The sequence below is a fragment of the Podarcis gaigeae genome (assembly GCF_964106915.1).
Source record: "Podarcis gaigeae genome assembly, chromosome: 13".
Lineage (NCBI taxonomy): Eukaryota > Metazoa > Chordata > Lepidosauria > Squamata > Lacertidae > Podarcis > Podarcis gaigeae.
This window is the reverse complement of record NC_139689.1, coordinates 14,749,401-14,770,292: the sequence shown is the minus strand read 5'-3', so window position 1 is coordinate 14,770,292 and position 20,892 is coordinate 14,749,401. Positions and strand designations below refer to the sequence as shown.

Sequence of the window (20,892 nt, the reverse complement as noted above, 5' to 3'; positions counted from 1 at the left end):
TCCGTTGGCTGGGCGGAAGCTCTCCGAAGAGGCCACGTGCTGGGTGTCTGTCACCCTTGTTGCGCCTCTGGGAAGGTCTGAGAGAAGGGCCGAGCATCACCCTAGCAGGGTGCCGCCTCCTGGAGGTGGGTGAGTCCCCAGCGATGTGGGTCCCGGCGAAGTCCGAGATTGGGCAGGAGAAGCCGGAAAGGGGGGAACTTCGCCCCCCTCCGGCGGATGCCTCCGTGGCTCGCTTGGGATTTGGGAACGACTCACGGCCAGCAATCTTGAGTACAATGGGAAGAGGTGAAGCGTAAGCGAACAGCGGCTTCATAACCCAATTCAGACTAGTCTCCATCCAGCATTTTCCAGTTTCCAGCATCACCATAATTTTTAATTCTTATTAAAAGAATCCTGAACAGTGGAGGTAGAACCTAGGTATGGAATTGGTGACCTCGGCAATTTGCTCCACAGACAAGGAGAAACTAGTCCCAGCCGAGCCTACGGTATGCAATTCCACTGCTATTTCTACAGTTCTTAAAACAAATTCACTATCATTACCACTATCATTCACTGTTCATTATCTATGGGCCTTTATCATGTCCTGCAGAAAGTAATCTCTTTAATTGGCCAGAACGGAGTGTGTGTGGGGGGGAGGGGCACTGAGTTTCACTGAGTCGAACAGGACGCTGCTGAAATATGAGAGCACAAAGTCCACCATGGATGAATAGATATTATTTATTTATTACATACTGCCCTTAATCAGAAGTCTGCAAGGGCAGTTCGCAGAATATTGGCTCCCTAGCAATATGTTTATTTTTCTAGAATACCACATTTCAAATCTGGAATATCCTTAACCAGTTAAGGATTTGCAAGGTTGAAAGCAGCACATATGTAAACACAAATATGTATTTGTAACATAGGAGTTGGAGAGAAAGAAACTGGCGGCTTGCCCTGTTTCAAAAAAACACACAGCAAAGATAGGAAAGGAAGCAGGCTTGGATATGATCTCTGAGGGGTCCTGAGAGCCTGGCCTTTGCCAGTATTAGGTAAGATGAGCCAGTGGTCTAACTCTATATAAAGATGCTTTGTATGATTATAAGAACCTTTGGCAGGGTTGGGAAGTTTAAACAATTATGTGGTTGCTGTCAAGGGGCCTCAAGAGCTAGAGCTCACCTGATAAAAGCATCTTTGCTCCTTGTGACCACCCGTGGACCAACTAGGCCCCAATCCCAGAACTGCCAGATTACATCTGAATCTGTCTCAACAGGATCTGTCCCAACTCTGCCCCTTGATTTATCTCAGGCGAGGTAACCGGTGGCTTTTCAGCCATTGCTGGACTACAAATCCCATCACCACTAATCATAGGCCATCCTGGCTGGGAGTGCTGGGAGCTGTAGTACAGCAAGAAATATCAGTTAGGCCACCGGAAGCCCTGATCCTACTTTTCCATGCACCTGCCCCAACCTATTCAGCATAAGGTCCTCAAATATAGAAGGACATAGCATTGGTTTGGATGGGCGGATGGGAACACTAGTTAAAATAAGAAGTTGGCAGCTGGAGCGGGACATATTCTTGACAGGTGGGGCCACTCAACGTGTGGCCGCATTCCAGGAAGTAATAAAACTCGATGTATCCATATTGTGGAGAACATGTGTACCATTGAGCACCAGCCCTGGCCTCCAGATTGTGGGTACACCTCTGCAAAAGTTCATTACCACGCCAGCCATCATTGTCCCAGACTTCTATGTGAATGGGGTTTTCATGATTCAGCATGACAGTCCCAAAGCCCAGGGTTTCATACCACCAGGGGTCGTTATCAGATGGGACGATGCTGGTCCTCAGCACTCGACCTTGGAAGACAACTCTGACATAAGCATCGGTGGCTGTGAAGTGGTTGCCCCAAAGGTTGGATCCTCTGGTCACAACAAAGGTGAGGTGTGCCCTGCCTCGCTGTCGGGCACAGCACATGTTGTTGTTGAGGCCATCCTTCTGACAAAGGCAGGTGCATTGCTCAGCTGAGCTCTGGGAGCTCCAACGTGGACACCGCTGCGGACACTCCCTCTTCAGGGCCTTCCGGTTTATATGACTCGCAATGGCTTGCTTCAGCAAATCCCTCCTTGGGTCTTGGTGGTTCAGCAACATGTGCAAGGGCTGGAGGGAATAGGAAACCAGCCCAGGCTGTGCTTTTGCACTGTTCTTCCATTCCGAGAAGAGTTGAGCTCCTCTGGCTTTTGAGAAGAGAATCTCGATCTGCTTATCTCCTCCCTCAACTTCAATTTGCTGCTTGGCATAGTTTTCATGTGAGACTCCATGACTGTAGAACTTCTGGATCGCTTCACACCAGGCATTTTGGGAAGTGGACCCAAATACCTCGTCGTTTCCCAAAGAAAACCCCCACTTTAAGCAGTCCTCGATGCTGGAAGCTGTAACCCCCCACAAGGCCATCTTGCATGTCTGCACAGCCAGCAGGTGGCGAACTCGGCCCCCAAGGTTCACCTGGCTGATGTAGTGGGTGCCATAGCTGTCGATAAAATGCTGGTATTCCTCAGAGTTGTTCTTTATTGGCAGCTCGGCCACATGCTGGGCAAAGTGAGAGGACAGCGGTGAGGGTCTATGGGGGAGTCTCAGCCTGCTCAAGAAGAGAAAAAGAGGAGCAGGATATTAGAAGCAAAGTTTATAGTTTTGCCCACACCACCCACACCCATAATCCTCCATATTTTTGAGGGAAAGGAAGCCTGCAAAGTTTCAGGGATCTTCTTCCTCTCCAACATGTTATCCCTCCCCTGTAAAGGCCTCCAGAGCTTCCTGCGAATCAGAAGAGAGGAAGCGTACACATACAAGAGGACTTTAAACACAAATTTGAGCACCTTGAATTGGAACTGGAAACGAACTGGCAACCAATGAAGCTGCTTTAAAATGTAGTGGGGTACATGTTAGAGCTAAACCAGGCATGTCCAATGTCTGTTTTGGGGGCCTAATCCACCCCGCTGGTCGATTTAATCCGGCCCCTGTGGCAGTTTATCTCCTGGGGTAAAATCCTAAAAAAAAAAACCTTCAATCTTAAAAAAAGCTCAACAACCTCAACCCTAAAAAAAACCTTTGGTCATCCCTCACACATGTTCACTTCATCAAATCTGGCCCTCTTTGAAAAAATCCCAGCCAGTAAGATGGCTGCAGCATTTTGGACCAGCTGAAGTTTCTAAATGTTCTTCAGGGACAGCCCCATATGGAATGCATTGCAGTAATCCAATCTGGGAGTTACCAGAGCATGGAAGACAGTGGCCAAATAATTTCTCTCTAAAGGGGCCTGTTATGTACTGAAGTTCTCACCCTGGGCCAGCAGGGGGATACTGTAGATAGTTCAGGTCCAAATATGCAAATAAGGGATCGAAAGTGACGTTCAGTGATTGGATAGTTACAGAAAATGGTTACTGTTGCGTTCTAGTGGAGCTCTAGACAGTGGTGCCCCGCAAGACGAACGCCTCACAAGATGGAAAACCCGCTAGACGAAAGGGTTTTCCGTTTTGGAGGCTCTTCACTAAACGAATTTCCCTATGGGCTTGTTTCGCAAGATGAAAATGTCTTGCGAGTTCCTGCGGGTTTTTTTCCCCTTTCCCCCCCTTTTCCTAAGCCGCTAAACCACTTATTTTTTTAGATTAGATAAATTTATTGTCATTGTCCGTATATACACAGTATACACAACAACGAAAATCAAACACCCGAGACCGGATTCACATACACATTCGCACGTATCTCCAACACTCTCATCCTATTCAGACATAATCTATTAGAACATAACATAATCCAGAATATAACATAACCTATTAGAAGCATAGCATAACTTAAAACCTATCTCATTCCTTACTGCTCACTGCTTGCTATTTCTTACAACTGGCCCTGAGATCATTATTTAGTGCAATCAGAGCTCTTGGATAGAAACTATTCAGAAGACGTGTGGTTCGTGTTTTCATTGTCCTGTATCTTCTGCCCGAAGGCAACAGTTCAAAGAGGTTGTGAGCAGGATGGGTGGGATCTCTCAGGATATTGTGTGACTTCTTCAAGCTGCGAGACGTGAAGATCTCATCCAGGGTTGGTAGTTGGAACCCAATAACATTCTGGGCAATTTTAATTATTCTCTGTAAAGCTTTTTTATCCATTTCAGAGAGGCTCCCATACCACGATAATATACTATAGGTTAAGACACTCTCAATGGTACTGTGATAATAGGACAGAAGTAGGTGCTGAGATAGATTCAATCCCCTGAGCATTCTCAGGAAATACAACCTCCTCTGCACCTTCCTCACAACCATATTAATATTTGCAGTCCATGAGAGGTCCTCAGAGATGTAAATGCCCAGGTATTTAAAACTACCAACCCTCTCCACCTCCTCGCCATTTATGTGCAATGGTAAAAATACACTTTTCTTTCTCCTAAAATCAATTATGAGTTCTTTGGTTTTTTTGGTGTTAAGCATAAGATTATTTTCTTTACACCATTGAATTAACCCCTGTACTTCTTTTTTCTATAAGCAGCCTCATCATTCTCACTAATGAGCCCCACCACTGTTGTATCATCCGCAAATTTGATGATTGTGTTGGACTTATGCAGTGGGGTGCAATCAAATGTGTACAGGGAATAGAGAAAGGGGCTTAACACACACCCCTGAGGGGCTCCTGTGCTTAATACTAGAGTAGAAGAATAGTAAGGTCCCATTCTCACTGTCTGCGGCCTATCGGTCAGGAAATTCCTTACCCACAAACAGATCTTCTGATGTATACCCAAATTGGTCATTTTAAGGAATAACCTGTCTGGTAGAATTGTATTAAAGGCAGAACTGTAGTCCACAAACAACAGCCTTGCGTAGGTTCCCTGTCGTTCTAGATGACTCAGTACAGTATGGACAGCGATGGAAATAGCATCATCAGTAGATCTATTTCTTCTGTATGCAAACTGGAACGGGTCTAGAGTGGATGGAAGACCAGCCTTAATATAATCTAGCACCAATCTCTCAAAGCATTTCATAACGACAGATGTTAGGGCTATTGGTCTGTAGTCATTGAGAGATACCACCACTGACTGTTTAGGGACTGGCACTATAATCGATGTCTTCAGGCAGGTAGGGACAGAACCCTGCAACAGGGATAGATTAAAAATGTCCGTAAATACACCAGCTAATTCTGCAGCACAGTCCCTAATAACTCGTCCCCTAATTCCATCCGGTCCAGCTGCCTTCCTAATATTAATGCTCCGAAAAGCACGTTGTACGTCGGAGGTCTGTAATAAAAATGGTTGTTTATCAGTAATAGTTTCTGATGATGTGCTGGTAGCCAATGCTGTAGTGACGGTGGTTCCAGTTCCCACCTCAAAACGACTGAAGAATTGATTAACAGCTGATCGCTAAAAGCCGCTAAACCGCTAATAGCGCTATTCCGCTAAGCTGTCAATGGGCTTGCTTCGCAAGACGAAAAAAACGCTATACGAAGAGCCTCACGGAACGGATTAATTTCGTCTTGTGAGGCACCACTGTATAAGCAGGCTGGCTGAACCCTTCAGTTCAGTTCAGTTCTGGCCTGTGAATAAACAAGAGCTGTTTGAAAAATCGCTGTGTCGTCTGATATGTTCACCAACAACTTAACAGGGCCCATAACTGGTGAAGCAGGCAGTGCTGGAGCAAAATACTGCTAGCCACCAAGGTTACCTGAGCCTCCAGTGACAGTGTTGACTAAAGATATGGTGACAATCAGTCAATCAACTGGTGTGCATTATTTCCCAGGACCCACCCCTGGCTCTTCTGGGGCTGAGCTCTTGATCTGAATTGCCCTGCCTGACCTGGCCACTTAACCACCTCTAGCCCATTTTCCTGATTCCTGAACATATGAGCCTGCAACCAAGCTCTTCATCTGCCTCCCACTTCCTATTATCCTTTCTTTCTATTGGCTTTGCCTAGAGCAAGAAGAAAGCTTCCTCCTTTGTTTGAGTCTTCAGTAACTCTATGTATGAGAGCTTTGTGGAGTTTTGTTGAATGGTATCTGAATTGAGAGAGAAGTCTAACAATGAAATAGTAAGAACGAATGAATAACTGAACCCTGTGGGGGCAGAACACAGTTCAATAGAAACCTCTGCTGGAATTGCTATATCTGTTTGATCCAACTTCCAGTTGAGGACACCCGCTCATCATTTACTTTGATTGTATCTCTAGAGGGATACTGATGCTCACCTGTAGTGTGTGCAGTAGACCTCTTGCCTCACAAAGCTGTAACTGTCATGCTGGGATTTCTCATGTGCATAAATAGCCATCCGGGAGTGAGATCCAGCAAGGGCCACCCTCATCTTAGGCAGCTCCAGCCCTACTTTGCTCAGCACTGCGCCAAACCCCAGCTCCATGTCCAATCCCAAATCTGCTTTCCAGTCATTCTTCACCTCCGTGGCCATTGCATTGGCAACATCCACATCCAAATTCTCCACAGAGCTGCTGACTTGCCGATGGCATGAGCAGACCACCTGCCAGTCCGCGACAGCTAAAGGGAGTTTCTGCAGCTGCCCATTCATCAAGTGATTCTGACAGAGGATGCACGTCCCATTGGGGCCCTGCCATTGGCTGGTGTCCACCACAAACGCTCCCTTTCTCTCCAGAGTGGTGATGTCAACCCCCTGACCAATATAGGTGTGGCCAGGCACAAAGGTGTCCTGCAGATGGAGCTGGGGTGCCGATGGCAGTGGCTGGAAGTTGTTGGTGGAAGTTGGAAGAGAAATAGGAGGAAGGCTGCTAGGAGGAGGTGTTGCTTGGACATGATTGTTCTGCTGTGATCCTCTCTCCCCCCCCCCCCCAGTGGGGCAGATGGCTTCAAATTACCATGGGAAATAAAACAGAGAAGACTTATTTGCACCATTCAGGCTTTTCCCACATTTGAGAGTCCTTCTTTTCACATCACCTGTGGCTACCTGACCCTTTCTAACTGGAGGTACCAGGAACTGAACCTATTGGCTTCTACAAAGTAGATGCTCTACCACTGAGCCATGGCTACTCCTAATGGTATATGCTGGGCCAGGTGTGGGGAACCGCTGGCCTTGCAGATGTTGCTGAGCTAAAGCTCTCACCAGCCCTAGCAACCATGGCTCAATTGCAAGGAATGTAGGACCTATTGTTTAGCAACAGGCTGGAGGACCACAGACTGGGTCATGGGTCACCAGCATGGAGCTCTTTGTAATAATTATAATTATATTTTATTTATACCCCCTTCTCGGTTCAGAAAACCGGGCTCAGGGCAGCTAACAACACATTTAAAACACTTAATTGATGCAACAAAAAAACAGCATAAAATACAGTATAAAACGTGAATAACAATAAATTCAGAATTCAAAAATCAATTTAGGGGGGAAATCCATCCAATAAACATTAGATGATCACCAGAACTAGCTGGCTAAATTAGTCCTATTTGGGCCAGCGAGGAGACCAGGGGACAATTACCGTAGCTGTGGGATCCCAGAGCGGGTAATCTTCATAAAAAGGGGAGGGGGAGGGAAGGAAGGAAGGGGAATAAAAGATCAGGCTAAGTTCAAATTGAAATCAGATGTTGCTGGACTCGCAACTCCCATCAACCCCAGCCAGGGCTGTCAATGGTCAGGGTTGTTGCTTTAGTTGAGCGCAATGTCTGAACATTGGCTATTCCATAATAAGACTGAAGTTCTAATGATGGCCACCCAGTGAACTTCATGGCTGAGGAGGCGACTGAATGTACAGCAGGAACAGAAATATGAAGAGGAAGCCTTGGGACTAACCATAGAAGTCCTGATTTCCATCTGAAAACAGGCATGTATAATCTGGGCACCAGAAGTTCTCCCTGACCTAGCACTGTTGCCTTTTCTTTCCTAGCTTGGTGACAAGTAGAAGACCAATATATGTCACTTCCTCCAGGATAGAGCAAGGAGGAAAGCTTTAACTGTTGCATCTCTTCACATCTTTGGAACACAGAACATCAGTCTGGTGTAAGCCCAGATACACGCTGCATCTTAAATCTTTTGTGCTGGGAGTGTCTGTGGGGTGGGGCTTCCAGCTTGTGGGTGTAATTAGGAGTACATGGTGGAATATAAACTCATTTACAATAATAAATAATGAATATAGTAGCAAACTTACCCTCTCTGTAATTTCCGAACTGCTTTGCCTTCTCAGTGTAGTACGTGGCACCACAACAACTGCCTTTCGGTTTCTGTTCCCACCAGTTCCCTCCCTTGCCAACCGATCTGCTTTGTCTTTTGCATGTCTCTAAACCAAGATTGGATTGGTGGACACTCACTCACCCCTCCACCCCTGAACGGACAGGACCGCACCCAGTCGCATTCTCAGAAAATTGGATTCTTCTTTTCTTTCCCACTTTTTCAAATTCTTGTGTTAATAGTGTGAATTATAGGAGTCACAAACACCAGTGTATTTTTCTGTGTGTGTGAGAGAGAGGGGGTGGTGGTGGTGGATGCAGGGGTTTCCTGATGGTGCGCGCGCGCGCTCTCTCTCTCTCTCTATATATATATGGCAAGAAGAGGGATGAACCCCATCTCAAACCCTCTTATCACCCAGTTCTTTATCCACTCCATACCTTTGTAAATACCAAAAGCAGTCTGCCATTCCAGTCTGTCATTCCCAGTTCATATCAGTGACTGCTACAGTCATGGAGCCAAGAAGAAAGGCCTTCTTTTGTACATAATAAATAAATATATATATTTTTTGGAAGGATTGTCCTTTCTTACCTTTGGCAGAGAACTCCAGTGGCAAGGAAAGGTTCCGCAGGTTGGTGAGCCTGAGAGGACAGCTTCAGACTCCTTTCTTTTGAGGTTGAAAATTCAAGACAAAACTGAAACCATCATACCAGGATAGTGAGTGGCCACTAAATGGACCGTTTACTTTTGTGAGGAAATTCCTTATAAGGAAGACTCCCCCCCCCCAGTGCAAAAAGTTTGGCAGAGGCCTCATAAAATTCTTCTAGGGAGTGGGGGAACATTTTTGCTCCACAGGCCAGATCCTTATTCTTATTAGATCTAGCCTTGTGAGGCAAATGTGACAAAGGGGCGGGGACACCCATCTGTCAGTCACCACAATGATGTCAGGTGATTGGGCATGTTGGGACTTCAAAGCTCCATGTAGAGCGATACCGCCAAAGCCTGCTTTCCACTGACCTTGGCTCAACTGATGGGCTGTGGACCCAACACCTGCTTTCTCTTGCCTCTGCATAATCAGGAGCATACTATAATGTTCCCGATTATGCACTGGCAGTCGTGTCTACCTGTCCCATAGATCAACATCACATATATAGTGGGGGACTGGCATGTTAAGTACAATTGTTTAATTATGATGATGATTCTCATCAGCTCCAGCCAGCATAGCCAATGGCCTGGGATGCAGCCTAACAAATTATTATTGCCAGTTATAGTTTTCAGGTTAAATGTACATAGAGTGGTACCTCGGGTTAATTACTTAATTCGTTCTGGAGGTCTGTTCTTAACCTGAAACTGTTCTTAACCTGAAGACCACTTTAGCTAATGGAGCCTCCCGCTGCCGCCGCGCCACCACTGCACGATTTCTGTTCTCATCCTGAAGCAAAGTTCTTAACCCGAGGTAATATTTCTGGGTTAGCAGAGTCTGTAACCTGAAGTGTATGCAACCCAAGGTACCACTGTATTGGTTGGTTTATATCTACTGATCTGACAAGCTTTATTCCTGGAGAAAACATGGTTGACTTGATCCAAGGGCACTCAATGTGACACAGAATCTGACTTGGGGTGGGGATTGTCTCTCTAGACACATTCAGAGATTTTGACTATGTGGAGTGGGTGTTTCCGAAAAGGTGTTTTTTAAAAAAACAAAACAAAACACACCTAAATTTAGAAATGATTTTATCTTTAATTGATCTTGGGGTTGTCTGCAACAACAGCCACAAATGGATTCTCTTACCTGAGTGCACATCTTAAGACAGGACCTAAGTAGGACATCCTTTGTTCCCACTGCTATTTGCATTGATCATTGAAACTTTGGAGAATAAAGTTAGATTGTATTTATCCAGTAGGTATTCGGGGAGTGGAACACTCCATCAATTTATTTTCCCAACAACTTCCTTTTACGTCCAATCATAAAAGAAGCACTAGAACATGTGCAAAAGGTAAAGGGACCCCTGACCGTTAAGTCCAGTCAAGGACGACTTGGGTTGTGGCGCTCATCTCGCTTTACTGGCCGAGGGAGCCGGCGTTTGTCCTCAGACAGCTTGTAAAATGCCGTAAAACATCTGTAAAATGCTGGTGACTTTATAACATAATATGCTGCAAAGAAGAAGGAAATCAACTGAGGGTACTCATCTCTTTCCCTACTCTGATCATTGTCACTTGCAAGCTGCCCCCCCCATCCAATTCCCACCCTCTCCCACAGACCTCCTTTCCTTTTGTATTATTACACAGCACCCCAGTCTTTGAGCAGTGCAAAATTCCAGGGGCACCAAGCGTGCTTATCTGGTGTACCATATGGTGCTTACCAAAACATCCCAATTACAGGTGGGAAAACCACTAAGATGATTGCTAAGGACACAAGGCACAAAGAAAAGCTCATAAAACACCATAAACCATGCCCGCAGGAAGGCCGGAAGCAGCTCCTGAGCTCAATAGCAGTGTTCCCACCTCTGACAGCGGAGGTAGAATCTAGCCATCATGCCTAGTATTCATTGATAACCTTCACCTCCATGAATTTATCTGATTCTCTTTCAAAGCCTCTTTTAAAAGCCATAGCTTCATCTCTTGGCAGCAAATTGTTCCAGAAGAGGAGCAACTGGACCCAGCTGAGCCTGTGGTTTGGAATTCCACCTCTTCCTCTACAGGTCTAAAAACAAATTCACTTTTGTTACTCTGGGCATTTGTATCAAGAGAGGTGGGATAGACAGGTTTGTCTAGGGAGTTTGCTGTGGGCCTTTATCATGTCCCACAGAAGGTAGTATTTTCATCACCACTATAATGAATAGAGCTCATTATATCTGCTCCCTTGCAACATATTTATTTTTTCAAAATACCAAATTTCTAATCCGGAATGTCTGTAATCCATGGAGGATTTTGCAGGGTGAGGTGCATAAAAGCATGTAAACATAAATATGTATTTGTAACGCAGGAGTTGGAGAGAAAGAAACTGGTGATTCAGCCACTCTTGTGGGGCTGGGAATCTCCAGACGCTGACTCATAGCTGCAGGAAAACAGCAGAGATAGGAAACAGTCTTAGAGATGATCTCTGCCTGGGGATCCTGAGAGCCTGGCCTCTACCAGGCAGAGTATAAGGCCAGACAAACAAGTGGTCTCACTCTGCATGAAGATGCTTTCAGTGGCGTAGCGTGGGTTGTCAGTACCCGGGGCAAGGCAAGTAATTTGCGCCCCCTAACCCGGGGCAAGGCAAGTAATTTGCGCCCCCTAACCCCTAACCTGCCGCCGCTGCCAGCTTCTTCTTGCTGCTGCCTGGTCTGGTCTGGTGTGGTTATCTCCTGCGCTCAACGCTGCTCTGGGCGGCCGCTGCACTGTCCCTCCCACAGATAGTCCCTCACTCTCTCTCCGCACCGCACGCCTGGCACCCACCCCCTCCACAGTGGGCGGTGACCCGGCCGCTCGGATCGGATTCGCACAGCCAGCACTGCAGTGAGAGAGAGTGAGTGAGCCAGGTAGGGGCAGAGAGCTGCCCCCCCTGCACCCCCCACGCTACGCCACTGGATGCTTTGTATGTTTATAACAATGTGGACCAACTAGGCCCCAGCCCCAGATCTGCCATATTCCTTCTGAATCTGTCTCAATAGAATCTGTCCCAACTCTGCCCCTCAGTGGTGGGGGAACCTGTGGCCTTCTGGCCATTGTTGGACTACAAATCCCATCATCCTGAAATGAATGGAACAAGAAAAAAGCACTGAATTAGCAGGGGGTGACTAGTTGAAATGAGAAGTTGGCAGTCGTAGGGGGACATAATTTTGACAGCTAGGGCCACCCAACGTGCGGCCACATTCCAGCAAGTAATAATACTCGACATATCCATGAGGTGCATAACATCTGTGCCGGATAGCCTCAGCCCCGGCCTCCAGCCGGTGGAAACAGCCCTGCAGAAGATCATCTCGCCAGACGTCTTTGTCCCAGAGCTGAACCTCAAAAGAATTGTGGTCTGCCAATGTGACCGTCCCAAAGTCCAGGGTTTCCGACCACTGAGGGTTGTTGTCGTTTCTGACGACGCTGGTTCTCATTTCTTGACCTTGGAAGAAAATCCTGACATAAGCATCGGTGGCCGTGAAGTGGTCGCCCCAAAGCTTGGATCCGTTGACCACAACAAACGTGAGGCGGGCCCTGCCTCGCTGCCAGGCACAGCACATATCGTTGTTGAGGCCGTCCTGCTGACACAGGCAGGTGCATTGCTCACCTGAGCTCTGGGAACTCCAGCGTGGACACTGTTGTGGACAGTCCCTCTTGAGGGCTCTCTGGTTGATATGGCCTACAATGGCTTGCTTCAGCAAATCCCTCCTTGGGTCTCTTTGGTTCAACAAGGTGTGTAAGGGTAGAAGGGAGTAGGAAACCATCCCAGGTTTTGTTTTTGCACTCTCCATCCATGCGGAGAAGAGTTGGGCTTCTCCACCTTTGGAGAAAAGCATCTCCACCTGCTTATCTCCTCCCACAACTTCGATGTGCTGCTTGGCATCAGCGTCCTCGAGGATTCCACGGGAGTAGGCCCTCTTGAGATCTTCACACTTGGAGCTCAGGGAAGCGGAGCCGAACAGCCAGTCAACTCCTAGAGAAGCACCCCAGTTCAAGCAGCGCTGGATGGTGGAAGCGGTAATCCCCCACAAGGCCATCTTGCAGGTTTGCACAGCCAGCAGGTGGCGCAGTCGCCCACCCAGTTGCACATGGCTGATGTAGTGGGTGCCGTAGATGTTGATAAAATGCTGGTATTCCTCAGAGTTGTTATTCCTTGGCAGCCTGGCCACAGCGCGGGAGAAGTGTGAGGCCAGCAGTGAGGGTCTCTGGAGGAGTCTCAGCCTGCACAGGCAGAGAAAAAGTGGAGCACAATCTTGTAAGCAAAATTTATAGCAACTTTATAGCATTCTGTACTGAAGGAGCAAAGATTGTTATTATTTTATTGTTTGCTCTTCATCCTGGAATGGTTACAATTAAAACAGGATGTATAAAACAACTTAACAATGACGGAAACAAGGTGGGTCCTAAAAATGTACACAGCTAGTGTCAAAAGGCAGGGAAAGAAGAAAAAGAAGTCCCAGCAAAAGAACAACGGATACAAAAACTTATGGAATATGCAGAAATGGTGAAACTTGCTGGAAAAATAAGAAATCAAAGTAAACTTTTTATAACAGAATGAAAATGGTTTATGGAATATTTACAAATAAACTGTAAACAGATAAGAACATTGGCAAGATTATTGTAATAACCTGCAGTTTTATAAGGGTATATATTTAAAGTAGAAGAATAAATGAGTAAATTGAGTTAATTTGGAATATGCAGAATATATATATATATATATATATATATGCAGGTTTTGGTGTCCTCGGGTGTCTTCCCGTGTAAAAGTTGGGGTGTCTAGGCGACGTTTCGACGAGGTCTCACTCGTCATCTTCAGGCTGGTGCTTTCGGCTTCTTGTTACTGGAACAGAGCGGGATCTCAATGTTTGAGTTCCTATAAATACTGTAGAGGGGGTGTGGTGTCTAGCCTCTAACATTGGAGGCTAGACACCACACCCCCTCTACAGTATTTATAGGAACTCAAACATTGAGATCCCGCTCTGTTCCAGTAACAAGAAGCCGAAAGCACCAGCCTGAAGATGACGAGTGAGACCTCGTCGAAACGTCGCCTAGACACCCCAACTTTTACACGGGAAGACACCCGAGGACACCAAAACCTGCATTCCTGTACCCGTGAAAATCTACGAAAGCAAATATATATATATATATATATATATTAAGGAACCGCAAAAAGAGGGGGAAGGAAGTTGAGTTTTGAAATGTTAAAATATTTGTAAAATCATTGAAATGTATAAAACTGAAAATAATGAATGAATGAATGAATGAATGGCAGGGTAAAGAGGTGTGTCTTCAGCATTCACTGAAAGCTGAATTATGAAGATGCCAGACCCACCTCTGTGGGGTGGGATTCCACAGCGTAGGAGTTGTCACAGAGAATGTTTTCTCCTAGGCCATGCTTGTGAGAGTGGTGGAGAAACCAAGAGGGTCCCCTCTGCTGCTCATAACACCAGAGGGTCTCTATGGGGAAGGAGGCAGTCTTTCAGGTACTTAGGTCCTGAATCACTTAGAACTTTAAACACTAATGTGAACACCTTAAATTGGGCCCAGAAACGAACTGTCAACCAGGGCAGTTGCTGTACCAGACTACGCAAGTCCCTCTTGAGAGGGCTACTGGTGCTCACCTGTAGTATGCGCAGGAAATCTCTTGCCTCACAAAGCTGTAACTGTCCTGACGGGATTTTTCATGTGCATAAATAGCCATCCGGGATCGAGACCCAGCAAAAGCCACGCGGGCCTTAGGCAGCCCCGGGTCTTCTTCCCTGTCATTGTTCGTCTCCATCTCCAAACCCAGGTCTACTTTCCAGTCATTCTTCACCTCCGTGGCCATCGCGTTGGCGACATCCACATCCAAATTCTCCACGGAGCTGCTGACTTGCCGATGGCACGAGCGGACCACCTGCCAGTCCACGCCAGCCAAGGGGACTTTCTGCAGCTGCCCGTTCATCAAGGGATTCCGGCAGAGTTTGCACGTCCCGTTGGGGCCCTGCCATCGGCCGGTGTCCACCACATACGCTCCCTTTCTCTCCAGAGAGGTGATGTCCACCCCCTCACCAATATAGTTATGGCCAGGCACAAAGGTGTCCTGCTTCATGCAGATGGATCTGTGGAACGTCTGGCAGTGGCTGGAAGTTGTTGGTGGAAGTAGGAAGAGAAATGGGAGGAGGGCTGCTAGGAAAAGGTGCTGTTGGGACATGATTGCTCTGGTCAGATCCTTCACTCCAGGAGGCACGAGGTTTGTAAATAACCCTGCGGAACAAAACAGAGAGGGCTTCTTTGCACTGTCTAGGCATTTCCCACACCTGTGAGCCCCTCTTTTCAAACAAAACACTCAGCCTTGCTTAAATGAACTTTTATCTCATCGTACTGGGCGTCAGGGAGCTGTGTTTTACCAAGTCACACTATTTGTCTATCTAACCCAAGACTGTCCACTCTGGCAGCTTCTCTCCAGGGTCTCATGCAGAGGGTGTTTCACATCACCTGTTCCTACCTGATCCTTCTGAACTGGAACTACTAGCCAGTGAGCCTGGGACATTATACATGCCAAGTAGGTCTCTCCCCCCCCCCCCCGCAACCCATGGCCACTGCTAATGTACCTTAGGCCCAGTGTGGGGAACCTTTGGCCCTACACTTTGGTTCATGACAGCCCCCATTAGCCCCAACAAGTATGTCCCAATGGCTAGGGATGATGGGAACCTGGAAGGCCACAGCTTATCCACATTGGTTTAAGGGCACGGGTGACCAGCATAGTGCTCTTCGGATGTTGCTGGACTTGCAACTCCCTTCAGCCCCAGCCAGGACCATCAGTGGTCAGGGATGTGACTGTAGTCTAGCAATGTCTGAAGAGCACCACATGGGCTATTCCCTCATTAGGATGAAGTTCAGCAACTTGCCCAAGGACTAGCCACCCAGTGAACTTCATGGCTGAGGAGGCCACCAACCATACAGCAGGAACGTAAACATTAAGAGGAAGCCCTGGAACTATGCATGGAAGTTACGACTGCAATCTAAAAACTGGCATGTACCACCTGGGCACCAGAAGCTCTTCCTGACCTGGCACCATCGCCTATCCTGCCCTCTATCTTTAATAGCTTGGTGACGGGCAGAAACCCAGCAGATGTCACTTCCCATGCCATAGAGTTGCAACAAGGAGTAAAGCTTTAAGTGTTACATATCTTTTCATCTTCGGAATGAAGAACATCAATTCAGTGTAAACCCAAATATACTCTGCATGATATTCATTTGGGCAGGGGGGGAGGCTTCCAGCTTGTGGGTTTAATTAAGGGTATACGGTGCAATATAAACTCATTCATAATAATAATAATAATAATAATAATAATAATAATAATAATAAAAAATGAATGCAGTGGCAAACCTTACCCGTTCTGTCATTTCCAAACTGCTTTGCCCTCTCAGTATATATTACATGGTGCTACAACAAATTGTCTTTCCATCTCTGTTCCTACCCGCAGGCTATTTTTCCAATTCCCTCCCTCTCCCACTGACCTACTTTCTCTTTCATATTCTTGCTAAACAGAGATTGGACGGGTATAAACTCACTCACCCCTCTGCCCCGAAAACAAACAGGACAGTTTCCAATACGTTCTTAGCAAATAGGATGCTTCTTTGGCCTTCCCGCTCTCTTCTTTTGCAGCTGCTTCCAATTCTGGCACACATGTCTTGGATTATAGGAAAATAACAAAGGCCTGTGCGTTGTGTGTTTCTGTGTCTGTGTGAGAGGGAGGGGTTTCCTGGTGGCTTTCCTGAAAAGTGGTTTGTGTGTGAGAGAGAGAGAGAGAGGAGGATGAGGAGAAGGGTGAATCCCAATCTCAAACCCTCTTAACACCCCATCTTTTCATCTGTCCCACTTCTGCAAACACTAAAGGCTTCTTCTGGGTGTGATTTAATGTTTCCAGCCTGCCATTTAAGGACTGCTACAGTCACAAAGCTTTTGCACATTAAAAAATACAAAACAGTTTCGAAGGGTAGTTCTTTCTTACCTTTGACAGAGTCCAGTGGAAAGGAGAAGCTTTCTACATGGGTGAGCCTGAGAGAACCGCTTTAAACTCTTGTCTATTTGAGGTTTAAAATTTAAGACAAAACAGAAACAATCATACCAGGATAGTGAGCGGCCACTACTGGGGAAAAGGGACTGTTTACTTTTGTGAGGAAAATCCTTATAAGGAAGCCATTTTTAAAAAAAAATAAAACAAAACCCAAAATGTCTGGAGGGGACCTCATAAAAAGAGCTGCAATGGTGCCAGGAAGTGGAGAAACCATTTGGCTCCAAGAGGCCATATCTTTATTTATCCTTATCACAGCTAGCCTCATGGCCCAAATATGACAAGTGGGCAAGTCTGCCAGTCGCCACAATGCTGTCAAGTGATTGGGCGCCTTGAAGTCCTAAAGTTGGGACTTCAAAACACAATGCATAGCTGCATCGCCAAAGCCTGCTTTCTGCTGACCTTCGCTCAACCACCCATCAATCCATCAGCATGCATGATAAGGAGCCTAATGTAAGGCTCCTGATTATGCACTGGCAGCCATATCTCTGTCTGCCCCATACTGACATCACATATACAGTATATAGTGGGACGGGTGTGTATGGTTTTGTGGGAATGGCCCTGCAGGCCAAATTTGAACCCCTGGTGACTCACATTTGACCCACAGGTCAGAGGGACGCCACCTGTTCTGCATGCAATGCAAACTAAAAAAATATAATTCCATGGTGAAGAGAGGGACTCAGGTTGGATGCTAACCTTATCGTACCAGCTATCTTTGTCCCAGACCTCTAGCTTGACCTCATTGTAGCCTGTCAGCATTAAAGTCCCAAATCCAGGGCTTCAGACTACCAAGGGTTGCCATTATCTACAATGAGCCTGGCCCTCCTTTCTTGACCTTGGAAGAAAATTTTGACATAGCCATTGGTGCCACTGAAGATGTCACCCCTAAGGTCGTATCCTCTGTGCACAATAAATTTGAGGTGTGCTTTGCCCCGCCCCCAGGCACAGTCCCTGTTTGATTTGATCCAGTGGTAAAATGTGGGCTTCTCCAAGGAGGTTGTATCTGCTCTCATGTGCAAGCCATAGCTAGGTTACACATAATATATGGACAGCTAACCTCTACTGAGCATATTCCAGGAGTTTCTTAAGCCAATGAATTGAAATGTGTCTTTTCAAGAGTGAAGGGAGAAGCTAGAAACAAATATTGTAGTTTCATCCTGCAGAGTAATTCAAATCCATCTTCTAGGGGAGTCCTTCAAACCCCTTATGGACTCATGAGGTAATTATTTATTTCAAATGGCAGCAATTCAGAAGTGCCAACTGCCCTTTTAAATGTTTCCACAAATAGGAGCCTCTATATGTTGCTCTGCTTTTCTTTGGACCATATCAGCAAGGCCGAGAGTGGAGCCCTGTCTTCTGGACATACACACTGCCCAGGCTTGCACACTATTGCACACATCACTTCAGTGCTGCTAACACAGCAGTTTGACTTCACCCCCGGACGCACACTCCATTGTCTCTTAAGACAGATGGATGCCGATAACAACAACCACCTGCCCCTAGGGTGAAAAACTTTTTGATCCTGAAATTCTAGCGCCTTCATAGTGGAGGGGGAAAGTGGGGAAACTTCTCAGCTAGGAGATTATTCCCATACCTCTACCCAGTTGTCTCTTTTGAGAACTGTCCAACCTATCAACATAAACAGAACTTATTAGATTCCTCACCACACATCTCACCCCTTAAGTCTCTAGAGGGAGGACCTGGCAGAGATGACCTGAAGGTTTGAGGAAAGTGCTTTGTTTTTTGTAACCCCTTAAAATGGAGAAAAAAACACTGGATGTTCTGATAAAGACATTCTCTGTGTGTGTGTGTCCCTCACTCTCTCACACACTGTAGCAATATTTCATTTTGGTGGTTTCAGCTAAGAAAACAGAGCAGTTGTGCAACAGCAGAGAACTGGAATGTTTTCCCTTGTCCTTTATTATTTAAGCCAGGAATTTTCGTTTCATATCCAGAGAAACACATGACAAACCTGCTGAAGCAGGCTGTGTTGTGAACAGAGCTGAAACAGAGCTGAATATGCTCAGCAATTATTTGTAAACAAACCTTTTGGCTAAAAAGCCCCCCTATGCAATGACTTTATTGTGGATTTTGATAAAAGCTTCTAAATCTAATCACATTAGAAGCTAAAGGGGGAAAGGAGCACTTGCATCAGAGAGAGTGCAGTCACAGGATTTGCCCTTTGCTACATCCCACCTCGGATGTTGGTGGGACACCCAAAACAGCTTCCATAGGAAATCACCATTCATGAACCATGCCTGTATAGATGAAGCTCCTTCTTTAGGTATCCTGGTCCAAAGCCATATATAGCCTTGGAAATCACAACCGGCACTTCTGAGTTCCTCCCAGAAACTAAGGCATGTGTCACCGTGACCAGAACTATATTCTCAAGGAACAGGAGTAACTCTTGAACCATCCTCATTTGGGTGATGGGCTCCCCTGACTATGGCTGTCCCCTACAGATTCAGGTTCAAAGCCAGATTCAGCAACATAACCCTGTCCACCTATCAAATTTGGTCTGTGAGGTTCAAACTGATAAACATCTGCAGAGCCAAAAGGCCCTTCACCCTTGGCATGGAGCATTCACATTGCAACTCTTTTTATGAGGCCGCCTCCAGATTTTAATTTTTTAACAATGGCTTCTTTATAAGGAATTCCTCACATAAACAAATGATTCCTTTTCTTCCTTCTGGGGGCCTTTATCTCTGTATGATTGTTCCTGTTTTCCTGGTTTGACTGGTGTTATGTACTGAGTTGAATAGGATCCAAACTGCAGCAGTCTGATTGGTCCTAGAACAATAGGATCCAAATTGCAGCAGTCTGATTGGTCCTAGAACAATAGGATTCAGAATGCAGCAGTCTGATTGGTCCTAGAACAATGCAGCAATATGATTGGTTGGCAGGAACCACCCAATCATGCTCCAGATAGAAGTGAATCCACAACCTGATTGGCTTACAGTAGAATTCCAGAATTAGCCAATCATGTGCAGCCCATTGTGTAAATAATGTATATAAAGCAGATACTTTGAGGGGGCATTCATTCATTCCTCCTCACCACTATGAGCTGAATAAAGAGCATGAAATCACTTTGCGACTCTGAGTATATTTCACTGGCGACAAAGGTGGGATCCCGCTGAGCTGACTGCCACACACAGCACCGCAGCACCGCCACCTGCCGCACCGCTGCCTCGCACCGTGTATCCAGGCTTCAGCTCTGGGACACAAGGAACTCAGAATGGCAGCCGACAGCAGCTTCTCGCCGTTCAACCCAGCAACGGGAGACTGGGAAGCGTACGCCTCCCGTTTTACCTTCCTCCTAGAAGCCAAAGGGGTCACCGATGAAGAAGACGCCAAGAAGAGGGCGATATTCTTCAGCGTCTGCGGAGAGGAGACATTTGAAATCGCCCGGGCTCTCCTTGCGCCTGAAGACGTCGCTACTGTTCCATACAAAACAATAATGGAACAGCTTAAGGGGCACTTTTCGCCACAGCCCTCAGTGGTGGCTCGTCGAAATGCCTTCTACGCAAAGCGGCAAGCCCCTGGGGAAGAAGAAGACTGGGTTTGTGACCTCTCTCCGCCAAGCCGCCCGGTTCTGCAACTTCTCAGAGCTGGAGAACATGCTTCGGGACCGCCTCGTCAGTGGCCTGAAGGATGAGAAGCTGCAACGACGCCTCTACGCTAAGAAGGACCTAACGTTCCAGGTCGCTCTGGAGGAGGCCCTGGCAACGGAAGCTGCCAAGAGGTCGACACAAGAGGCACGGCCGAGCCTGCCATCCCAACCGAGGGTCCACCACGAAGACCTCACTGACGACTCAGGATCTGACAGGGAGGAAGTGCACCGAGTACAGCAGCACACTCAAGCAGCCCACATACCACAGCTGCCTCGACGAGAAGGAGGGAACTGCGCAAGCTGCGGGGAAAGTCACGAGAGGAGGACCTGCCGTTTCCGCAACGTAGAGTGCAGGCAGTGCAGAAAATTGGGTCACATCGCCCGGGTGTGTCGGGCTCGGCCCACCCGACGCCAGGCATCAGATGACCAAT

General features: G+C 46.8%; 2 protein-coding genes across 6 annotated transcripts; both read right to left on the bottom strand.

Moving 5' to 3' along the window:
* Window positions 1–706: 706 nt before the first annotated feature.
* Window positions 707–8,815, bottom strand: LOC310830434 (perforin-1-like; the record flags this gene model as incomplete). The annotated part of the gene is made up of 3 exons (XM_083710218.1): window positions 707–2,611; window positions 6,201–6,703; window positions 8,726–8,815. Coding segments are annotated over 3 exons (1,692 nt in total), but the record flags the coding sequence as incomplete, so codon positions are not given.
* A 1,040-nt stretch (window positions 8,816–9,855) lies between these two features.
* Window positions 9,856–16,940, bottom strand: LOC310829202 (perforin-1-like). 5 transcript variants are annotated; one of them, XR_014557195.1, is made up of 4 exons: window positions 16,789–16,881; window positions 14,413–15,037; window positions 11,705–13,012; window positions 9,856–11,321 (listed from the first exon to the last, which is right to left on the bottom strand). XR_014557195.1 is itself a non-coding variant. In XM_083707431.1 (3 exons), the coding sequence occupies exons 2-3, from the start codon at window positions 14,982–14,984 to the stop codon at window positions 11,917–11,919; spliced, it is 1,668 nt and encodes a 555-aa protein (XP_083563557.1). In that variant the 5' UTR covers window positions 14,985–15,037; window positions 16,796–16,940; the 3' UTR covers window positions 11,705–11,916. The 5 variants fall into 5 exon arrangements, 3 of the variants coding, with proteins under 3 accessions (XP_083563557.1, XP_083563555.1, XP_083563556.1); XR_014557196.1 differs by lacking the exon at window positions 16,789–16,881 and adding an exon at window positions 16,169–16,282; XM_083707431.1 differs by lacking the exon at window positions 9,856–11,321 and having other exon boundaries at window positions 16,796–16,940.
* Window positions 16,941–20,892: the final 3,952 nt, after the last annotated feature.

Excerpts from the sequence above, each read along its gene's own strand:
- LOC310829202 (XM_083707431.1), bottom strand. The coding sequence starts at position 14,984 with ATGTCCCAACAGCACCTTTTCCTAGCAGCCCTCCTCCCATTTCTCTTC. Across the intron at positions 13,013-14,412 it reads ATTTCCTGCGCATACTACAG|GCTGAGACTCCTCCAGAGAC; the intron begins GTGAGCACCAGT and ends CTGCCTGTGCAG.